This window comes from Chenopodium album, chromosome 5 (genome assembly GCF_948465745.1).
Source record: "Chenopodium album chromosome 5, dcCheAlbu1.1, whole genome shotgun sequence".
Classification (NCBI taxonomy): Eukaryota; Viridiplantae; Streptophyta; class Magnoliopsida; order Caryophyllales; family Amaranthaceae; genus Chenopodium; species Chenopodium album.
The window spans coordinates 5,937,561-5,948,196 of NC_137838.1; the positions used below are offsets into that span (position 1 = coordinate 5,937,561).

At 36.7% G+C, this 10,636-nt stretch overlaps 3 protein-coding genes across 4 annotated transcripts; all 3 read left to right on the top strand.

Moving 5' to 3' along the window:
• Positions 1-75: 75 nt before the first annotated feature.
• Positions 76-5,506, top strand: LOC145631671 (F-box protein At5g49610-like). Of its 2 annotated transcripts, XM_081683814.1 has the most exons (4): positions 76-442; positions 1,375-2,631; positions 2,969-3,050; positions 3,146-5,506. In XM_081683814.1, the coding sequence occupies exon 4, from the start codon at positions 3,985-3,987 to the stop codon at positions 5,248-5,250; it is 1,266 nt and encodes a 421-aa protein (XP_081539940.1). In that variant the 5' UTR covers positions 76-442; positions 1,375-2,631; positions 2,969-3,050; positions 3,146-3,984; the 3' UTR covers positions 5,251-5,506. The 2 variants fall into 2 exon arrangements, with proteins under 2 accessions (XP_081539940.1, XP_081539938.1); XM_081683812.1 differs by having other exon boundaries at positions 2,969-5,506.
• Positions 5,507-6,507: 1,001 nt separating this feature from the next.
• Positions 6,508-7,725, top strand: LOC145632472 (putative F-box/kelch-repeat protein At1g15680). The gene has a single exon (XM_081684854.1). It carries the CDS (start codon positions 6,508-6,510, stop codon positions 7,723-7,725), a length of 1,218 nt encoding a protein of 405 aa, XP_081540980.1.
• A 615-nt stretch (positions 7,726-8,340) lies between these two features.
• On the top strand, positions 8,341-9,516 carry LOC145632473 (uncharacterized). The gene has a single exon (XM_081684855.1). It carries the CDS (start codon positions 8,341-8,343, stop codon positions 9,514-9,516), a length of 1,176 nt encoding a protein of 391 aa, XP_081540981.1.
• Positions 9,517-10,636: the final 1,120 nt, after the last annotated feature.

A 10,636-nucleotide genomic window follows, 5' to 3' on the forward strand; every position in this document is an offset into this window, starting at 1 on the left:
ATACAACCGAACTAACTAATCAAGTCAATTACTTGATACAACTATACAAGATTACAAGTATACACTAGAATCAACTAATTATCAAACCGGGCCAAAGTCTAGAACATATCATATGAGTAATATACTAATATTGGACCTAGATTTATTTAATACGAAGTATATTGGTCTCAATTTCCAAATATAGTAGCCTAATAGCCCAATGTCCAAAGCAATTAAACTCAATTACCATAATCTCCCTCTCTGTCCACATTTATCACCGTTTTCTTCCTACAATCGAATTTCCTACTTTTTCGTTAATCTCTCGCACCGCCAGCGCCACCGCGATCAGTGCAGGAACCAACAATGATTCGTTGGTCCTTCCACTGGTCTGGTGGTTCTGGAGTTGACGATGATCGCTGAATTAGGGTTTATCAGATGCTCCGTTTTACTGGTTGATTTCAAGGTATACATCTTTCCTTTATGCTTTGTACCTAAATTTCAACTTCTTTTATACTACGCATTTACTTGAAATTAAATATTTTATTTTCCAATTAGCAGTATATCTTTAATTACTTCTTCAATTATCAAAGTTATTGTGGCTGTATTTTGTGTATTAGAAACGATTTGAAGTGTGGAGTATAAAAATTGACTGCGAAGAGAAGTATAAAAATTATTAATCAATATACGAAGTATAAGGTAGTTTATAATCTAGGGACTAAAGTGCTGAATATTGTTTGAGATAATGTATGTACATTTTTTCATATTATGACTTATAAGCTAGCAAGATCAGTATGAAAGAAATGGTGTTTCTTGAAAATCTATGTTTGTTATATATTAGATTTTTGGTAGTGGAGCTGCTGGTTTTCCATTCTAGTGATTTTTGGGATTTTGTACTTAGTTTTTTTGGAGATTTAGATCTCATAATATTCGATTTTTATTTAGTTAATTAGGTTCTATGGATGGTGTTTTTTCATTTAGTTAATTAGGTTCTATGGATGGTGTTTTTTCATTTAGTTAATTAGCCAAGAAGCATGTTGATGCACCTTGATGGTCTAATTGTCAATGAATACAACTCTTGGATATTGTATTATACAACATTCAATGGGATGTAATCTGGGAGAAAAGTTTGTCCAACTTACAGGAAAATAGCGTTTATATACTTAATTACATTTCTATTGAATGAAATATGGTCAAGATGTATATAAAAAACTCATTAGTCTTAGTAATGGCTAATTTCACAAGGCAGGCCTGTTAGGTTCACCTAAGCTAGTTGGCTATTGTCAACCAAGTGGCTCCTAATAGCAGATTACTCTACATATTACTTTTGTCTCTTAGTTCGCATTTTGTTGGTATTCATATGTAAGAATTAAGTTAAAAACCCTTATTGTTTGACAGGCTCATTTTTGAGGACTACATACCTCTTAAAAGTGCTTGATCTTCAAAATGCTCTTATAAATCACATCTCAGAAGCTACAGGAAGTCTACGTCACCTGCAGTATCGGAGTCTGAAGTGGACCAAGGTAGAGAAGCTGCCAAAATCCATTGGCAAACTTGGGAACCTCCAAAGGTTGGATCTTAAACATTCCATCATACAATAGCTACCAGGCTACCAGCTGAGATAGGTAGTTTATCTCATTTAAGACATTCTTAAGCCATATGCTTACCATTAGGATGATACTTTCAGTTTGTATGTGGGAAATGCTAGAGCTGCAAAGGTACCTGCTGCAGTTTTCCAAAATTCCCAAGAATTGCAGAATTTGGGATGAATGGACGTGTGTAACATGAGTTGTTCAGTTGGTTTTATGGATCAGTTGGGGATTTGAAGCAGTTGAGAGAAGATGGGAGGAACATGTGTAATGCAATTAAGAACATGAACTACCTTGAATATTCATGATTGCTTCTAGATACAAGGACGAGGTGCTTGAGATAGACTGTATGTATCCTCCTCCTATGCTTTGCTGCCTATTCTTGATGAAATGACTAGAGAAGCTGCCTGATGGATTTAAATGCTTGAAAAGTTGTCAAATTGATGTTATGTCACTCAAGTTTGAATGGCCCTCCACTTGAACTTGTGGGAGCATTGCCAGATCTGATGAAGCTTATAATTTCTTAGGCATAGGATGGTGAACAACTACATATTAGTGCAAGAAGGTTTCAAAAACATAAGGTGCTACACCTTTACAATCTCTACAATCTAAAATCACTGAATATAGTGCCGGGGGCTCTGCCTGTATTGGAAGAGCTGGAACTTGGACCGAGCCTACTGCTGAAGGAGGTGCCAGTCAGCATTAAAAATCTTAAGTACTTAACTCTGCTCAGGTTCCATGATATGCCCAAGGAATTTTTGGATGACTTGTCTCCAAGCATGGGCCAGCATTATCACATCATTTATCACGTGCCAAATGTATATATATTCATTTTATGGCTGGTGCAGGCCTCTGGGAAACCTCTTCTTTAAGACATCCATGATACAAAGAAGGTGTCTACAACTAGTGCAAAACAGGAGCCATGTATCAGAGATTCATACATGGTTCTGCTTGGGCTACAACTGGTGCTCCAATGTGATCGTCTGGTGTTACTGGAAAGTGATTCAGGCGAATTAATGCATTGGTTGTGGTTGAGGATAGATGTACAGGGAACATTATTTGGGAGGTAGACATAATATCCAATTCTTTAAATATTTTCTGCTTGCACTCTTTTAACTTGGGGCCTGTATGAAAATTTAATCCACAATTAAATCTGCTTGCATGTCTTGTGAATTGTGATCTTGTAAGCTGGGTTTAATCTTGTCCTGTTCACGATGCTGCTCCCGGTCCCTACATACATGAAAAACTTCATGATTTTAATCTACAGAATTTACAGTTTTGTTTATGATCTAGATAAGCATGATAGCATTAATTAATTATCCCCACAGTTCAGTATTGAGAAATATCGTACTTATGAGTTTTGACAGCTTGCTTAACCATTGCAATATTGGAAAATTTTACAGACTGCTTCAAGTACCACTGTCAAACAATCCAGTACCTTTCACTCTCATCCTTGGGAGAGCATGTCTTGAAATTGCAATAAAGGTACGTTTCACTATATTTCTAAGTTCACGTCCAGTCTGTTCTAAATTCTCTACTGCTCAACATAGCTAAACTCTTCATGCTGGTTGCATCATCAGTCGGATAGTCCATATGTGTGAATTTGTGATTTTCATGAGGCTCCTTGTCCAACATCCCTCTGTCATATGTAATTGCAAATTGTGGTGCTCCTATATCTCTGGCCCTTATTTATCTTGGGGGCAATTTACCAAAATGCAAACTACAAGTAGATATATTCTGATCCTGAGAATTCCTGAATCCTGATAGGTTTATATGCAAGTCTCTTGAAACAATCCAATCTTCTTTATTCATGGTGTAATATTTTTAATTTTTGTGCATTTTCCCTTTGAAAAATGAAATTATAGACGTAAGATATGCCAGATATTGTAACAATTAAAATCATAGATACCTTTTGTTTTTCTTCTGGCGCTATATAAGAAATATTATGTAAGTATCTGGAAACAAGAGGTCTCAGAATTTATAAGAAATTTATGATAGATTGAATGCTAAATTTGGTGCCACGTACTCCATATGACTAAGCTTAATGGTTAATATTAATAGGTCAATGATTCGTCAAGAATGCTTTTTTTTTTTTCTTGGTTGAACAGATCTTGTCAAACTTGTATCCATAGTTTGAGTTAATTATTATTGTTTAGGGAATATTGTTGTGCCAAGCATTTACTTAATAGTATTTAATTGCATAATTTAATAATATAGTTGATAAATTTCTAGTTAGATTAGAGTTGTATATGGTCGTGCCAAGCATGTACAATAATTGGACATGCAGAAGTTAGCCCCACAAGAAGGTGAGCACGTTTGTACCTATTGAAATGTAAATATAATCCATCAATTACAAAGCTAATAAATCACAGTTAAAAAACAGACAAAAATCACAGCAACTAACAGCAATAAGTTTTAAATGGGAGAATTAAGCGTAGCCCAGCTTCCTTTTACTTCAGACTCAACAATTAGTGCTTCTGTCAGCATTAACAATGTCTTGAATGATAGCTTGTTAGTCGAGATTCTTCAAAGGCTTCCAAGCATCTCTGTCCTTCGTGCAAAATCCGTCTGCAAACACTGGTTTTCTCTCCTCTCCGATCCTTGTTTTCTCAGGAGCTTTGTCCGGTACCATGACCGTCACGCGTTACCCTTCACCCTTGTCTATGAGTTTCATTTCTGGCATCGCTGTCTCAGCGATCACCTTCATCACAACTTCCATATGGTCTCGGAGCACAAAAAATTTCAGTTGCAAGGATTTCACCTGGGTTTCCTCCCTTGCTTCCGACCTTGGGAATCACACCCCATTTGGGTGGTGGCCTGCCACAAAGACCTGTTAGTTTGCTGTCACCTTAAAATGTCTTTATTGCAAGGTGTATACTACATCTGCAATCCATTAACCAAGCAGTGGCTCAACCTTCCACCTTCCCCAGGTCATCATAGAGTAGCAGATACTGCTATTGGCTTCATTACTTCTGAGAAATCTGTTTCTTTAAATAGCTTCAAGCTGGTCCAAGTCCCTAAACTAGACTCGTGTTTTAGTAATGGTAACTGCTTTGAGGTGAACGTGTTTTCCTCTGAGGTGGGTGAGTGGAGAAACTTTAAGATAACTTCTCCACAGAGTTTCACGAGGACTTGGCAGTTCAGGCCTGAGTCAATTACTGTCAAGAACAAGTTTCATTGGCTGGTGAACAGCTCAAACATTGTCGTGGTTGACCCATTTGAATTAGCTGAGGGATCATGCCGAGTCATTGAGCTGCCATCTGAGTTGAATCCTGACATAGGAATTTGCTTAGGATCCTGTCAGGATTATCTCAGAGTTTGCCAAATTTCTAGAGGGTGGTCAAATTGTCTGTTAGTAGTTTGGAAACTCCTAGATTATGTTACCGGAAACTGGGACTTGGAATACGAGATCAGTCTTAAAGAGATGGCATTTTTTGAGAATGTATGTCTGCATAAGTTTGGATTTTCGACAATGGAGGCACTGGCTTTCCATCCGGTTGACTTTGGGATTTTGTACTTGAGATTCAATAATCAGATAGTGATGTGTGATGTAGGAAAAAGAACACTGGAAGTGGTCAGTGAGTGCTTGCAAGACTCGAGTTTCTCTGTAGGAACATGTGGTGTCTTTCTGCTTATGCATCCATGTTGGCCATCGCTTATCCCTTCATCACTTCCCCTGTCTTGAATTTGCATAGTACTTTAATGAGCTCTTAGTCGAAAGAATTTTGAAATCTGAATTTTGTTGTATAGAGTAAGATCTCATGGAGATCTTGGATGTGTGCTGCTCTGTTTAGCACTTAAGTATTTTTACTCTTATATTTGGTGTAATAATTTGAATATTGGGAGTCAAGTTGAGCTGTTAAAGTTTGTGCTAGCTATTCTTTAAACTCGTGATGGATGTCATTGACAATTCATAATTAATGCAAAATCTAGTTTTTTTTTTTTTTTTTTTTTTTTTTTTTTTTTTTTTTTTTTTTTTTTTTTTTTTTTTGTGAGATCACCTGAAGGTATGAATTTATCTTTGGTAATTCGTAGGATATATGGATTAAGAATCTATAAGAGTAATTAAAACAGTTTTATAAAAATAGCATAAAATTTCAAAAATGATTTCACTTGGGTAGTGGATGAAGCTCAAAAACATTACCCTGTTTAACACTATGCTATATGTAATGGTGTCTGAATCACTTTGTAGCCTTTGTTTGTACTTTGAGGTGAAATGAGGCTAGCCGTGATAGATTAGGCACTAAATTGTTTGTGATGGACGTAGCTTGACTCTGTTTGGCAAGCCTGATTCATTTGCTCTATTTAGTGTAGCTTTTGGTTTGTATGTGAGTTGGCTGCGCTCAGCCAAGTTTGATTTGGCTCGGTTTCACAGTTAAACCAGATAAGATGGTCTCTTAGCCTCCTGTTTCCAAATTCGCCTCAGAAACTACTCCCCCATAATATATAGAGATATATTCATTTTTAGTCCACCAAGCTCCATTCCTTTTTTTGTTTACCTTTAATCAGCCGAATGAGCTCAACTTAGTCATCTATTTTTACAAGTCATCTATAATATGATGAATGTTCTGCATATCTGGGAGTTGTGCAGTCTGCAGTCATGCAGAATCTGCTATATTCCGACAGAATTTAGGCTTAATCTCTTATAAGCGTAGCATAAGTGCAGGAAGATTTGTCTTAGGCACAAGTTTAATCATGGATCCTCACTAACTCATAATTATCCCAATAATACATGAAAGAAAGTAGATTCCATTAATTTAGTTTTATACTTTCATAATTCAAGATTGAGGGAACCACGTAATAGAATATCACATAAATATGAAAAGCACGTCTTCAAATTGCATCCTATCAAGAAAATGTCAACATATAAGCCTTACCCTTTCTAATTTTAGCTAAATCATTTTTTTTAGCATCTTTCAATGAAACAGATTCAATAAACACAATGCAAATCAATAATCTCCCAGATAGCTTGCTTATTGAAATCCTTACAAGACTGCCTTGCCAATTTGCTGTCCAATCGAAAACTGTCTGCAAACGCTGGCTTTCTCTCATCTCTGATCCGTTCTTCATTCGTAGCTTTGTCCACCACCAAAGCCTTAACCATTCTTCACCCTTCACATTGGTGCACCAGTTTTATTACTGGCATCACCATTTTGCCGAGACAGCTTCTAGGAAGCTCCATGCAGTTTCCGAGCATCCCATTCTCATCAAATCCCAGGAGCTCTTCCTAGACTTTCTCCCCTGCTTTCAACACCCTAATCAAATAAATCAATGGCCTATCCGCATAGTTGCATCACATGGAGACCTTATGGTGTGTCATGACAACAAACTGTTTTCTCATCAAAGCAAGTACTATGTTTGCAATCTTCTAACCAAGCAATGGCGAGCTCTCCCACCAATCCCTGGCCGCCATGTAGAGGATGATATGGCCATTGGTTTGGTTACTTATGGCGATAATCTTCCAATTTTCAACTACAAGGTGGTTCGGGTCCTTAAGCTAGGCTCCCATAGTAGTCATCTCATTGCTGAGATATTTTCTTCAGAAACAGGGGAGTGGAGCGAGTCCTTGCTGTCCTGCCCACAGAGCATACGCCGATTTTGGCAGTTTAGGACAAGTGCAGTTACTCTTAACAATTCCTTACATTGGATAATTAACGGTAATGATGGAGAAACCATGATTGTGATAGATCCTTTTAGTGGCATCAATGGCCAATGTAGGCTAATCGATCCCCCCTTTGAGTTAAAGTATGAGATGGCACACGTTTGTCTAGGAACCTGCAGGGAGAAACTCAGGATGTCCACAATAAAAGGGGTGCATCCGAACCGGATGCTTAAGGTATGGGAGCTGCAGGACTATGATAAGGGGGAATGGATCCTACAGTACAGGATTTGCCTCAAAGAGATGGTGTTTGTTAGTGATTATCAGTTTAACATGCTCGAGTTTTCGACCAATCTTGTGCTGAGTTTCCACCCAAAAGATGAGGATGTTGTGTATTTGAGATGCCATAATCATATAATGAAATGCAATATGAGGAAGGGGACATTGGATGTAGTTAGCAAGTGTCTCGGTGATCCGACTTTTGTTATCCGAACTCTCACAGTTTTTCCTCTGGTTCATCCCTGCTGGCCGTCATCAGTTCATGGCCAAGTGAAACACTGAAACAGTAATTTAGAGCTTGTGATTTCTATGTTTTTTTTTTTTTTTTAAATTTTTTTTTTAAATTTGTATGTTTTTTCGTTTGATAATAAGCTGTTCATGATGTTTTTAGTTGTCTTGAATGCAGTTGTTTTGTTTAATGGTTAGAAGTTTTTTTTTTTTTTTTCTTTTTTTCTTTTTTTCTTTTTTTTTTTTTTTTTTTTTTTTTTTTTGAGGAATAATTATCCGTTCACCATCATTTAATAATGTGATGCTTGAATATTACGGAGTAAAATTATAAAATTAATTATACCCTTGAAATAATTTTGATCAATATTTGTAAAAGATTACAGATTTTTTTGGACATAATTTTAAATTTGTGATATTATTATTCTATTATTTTGAGTTGTAAGATTTTTAGATAAAATCCTTTAATTAAAAAGATATTATTTTTTAATAAAAAACAATAGAATCCTATATGAAGTATGTTTACTGTCTAGCTTAGAGTATGTAAATAGATATAGCAACTACAACATCACATCATCAATTTCGAAAACACCTTCACATAAAGTTCTCTAGATCAAAATCCTTCAAAAAAAAAAAAAAAAAAAATCTCTAGATCAACACAACAAGAACATCATGAATGCTCTGAATCAACATCATAAGAATCACACGAGACACAACAACGATAACGAGAACAATGTTGTTTCTCGAATAGACAAACTAGGTGATGATATATTGCTCTTAATCTTGTCAAAAATAGACTCATGGAAACTTTTGGTTCAATGTCGAAGTGTTTCGAAGCGATGGAACAACATTATCTATCAACCCATCTTCCTTGACCTTATTTCTTTGAAGTTCTTCCCTTTCACCCTTTACGTTGTAAACCGTCATAAAACCTTCCTGATATCCGAGCACCCGTTTTTCCAATCCCAAAACCCCCCATTCGACCTCGATTTTCACCCTTTTTGTGACCATAAATACAAGCTCAATGTAATTGGTTCATACTATGATCTCTTGATTTATTGTAATCCTACTCAATATTTTCGTCTAAATAAGCAACTATATTACTACTTTTGCAACCCAATTACTAGAAAATATGTCCAAATTGAAATACCTATTAACTACAATAATGATGGAGGTAATCTAAAAGCAATTGGATGTACTGGAAAATTAGAGGGCATTAGTAGTGTTAAGGGTGAAGGAGGTTTTAAATTTGTACGCATCATATCAAGATCTTATTTTTCCAATGATATTTTGCAAGTGTTTTCTTTTGAGAGTGGTAAATGGAGCACATCTCGAATAACCCTAAAGTTTGATCTTCGCCTTACTTCTTTTCATTCCTACAATTCCGTAACTGTGAACAACAAGCTGCATTGGCTATTATATGACAGCATTCTAGTGATTGATCCATATAGCAATGATATTTCAAGGTATCGCCTGATCGAGTTGCCATTCCCACCTTCTTTATGCACCCTAGGAGTATGCCAGGAAAGACTTAGGGTGGCGGAATTTGCATATATTACTAGACCTTCCTTCGTCACATTGAATGTATGGGAACTCGCTGATTATAACAAGAGCACTTGGACAATTGTATGCATGAAAGTGATCACTACGACGATTGTTCACCCTATTATTTATGGTCCATTGAAGAAGCGTTTGGAAGTTACATTTCATCCCTATGATTGTGATGTTGTATACTTGGAGACTGAAACCAAAATTGTTCGATATAATCTCAAAAGTGATACTTTCAAAATGGTGTTGGATGAATGGGCGGTAATATACCCATTGGTGAATTCTTTGGTGGTAGCTTAACAATACATGCTTTGGCCTCATCACCATATATACTACCTTCGTTAAATGTTATGTGCAACTTTGCAATATTTTATATCTCACAAATAATACCCCAAAGTTGCACATAACATTTAACGGGGGTAGTAGTTAGAATATAGCTCCTTAATTTACTTTGTATGTTTTATACAAGCATATTCTATGTTTTTAAATAATTAGTTACAAAGGTGATATGAAAGTTGATGTTTGGTTTTGTACAAGGTAATGTGGTACGCTGTGTACTTGTGTTTTTACTAGTTTTATGGAGTACATTAATTTAAATCTAGAGGAGATATTTGGAAAAGATTATTAAGCTAAACTAAAATAAAAAGTACTCGTAAAATAAAATACAAAGTTTCATATGTGGCTGGCCACACCGTGTGGCCAGCCACAATTTTTTTTAAAAAAATTCTTTTTCTCCTTCCTCTCTCTCTTCTTTTCTTCTTCTTCAAGCCAGAGTTTTCATCTCATTTTCTCAAAGAACGTAACACAAATTTCACAATCGTCGTCTTCATGGTTCGTTCGTTGGTGGTTCATTCGTCGGAAGTAGTGGTATCGCTGGGAGGGTAGTGGTGGTTTGGTGACTTCGTCGCCGGAAAACAAGTTCAAGGTTTTTAAGGCCAAATTCAGCCATGAAAACTTTAGATCTAGAATTTTCATGGTTGAATTTGGCCTTTTTAGCCATATTTGAAGTGATATTCGAAACCATTGTTAACATTTTAAGGTATTTGTTTGATTTGATTTTTTTTTAATGGTTTGGTTGGATCGGGGTTTTGTTTGTGGGTTAGGGGCTAGTGGCAAGGCGTTTAGGTTGGTAGTGGTTCGTTGGTGGTGGTTGTTGGTGGTAATTTTTTGTTGGTGGTGGGTAAGGGGTTACTAGATCCGGTCAGGGGTTACCAGGTGGTCCGGATAGGGGTTACTAGGTCGGCGGTCAAGGGTTACTAGGTCGGGGGTTACTAGGTCGGTTAGGGGTTACTTCGTATTACTAGGTCGGCAGTTAGGAGTTACTAGGGGTTACTAGGTCGGTTAGGGGTTACTAGGCCGGGGGTTACTAGGTCGGTTAGGGGTTACTATGTCGGGGGTTATTAGGTCGGTTAGGGGTTAC

Coding starts and splice junctions, on each gene's coding strand:
- LOC145631671 (XM_081683812.1), top strand. CDS start 3,985: ATGGGAGAATTAAGCGTAGCCCAGCTTCCTTTTACTTCAGACTCAACA.
- LOC145632472 (XM_081684854.1), top strand. CDS start 6,508: ATGCAAATCAATAATCTCCCAGATAGCTTGCTTATTGAAATCCTTACA.
- LOC145632473 (XM_081684855.1), top strand. CDS start 8,341: ATGAATGCTCTGAATCAACATCATAAGAATCACACGAGACACAACAAC.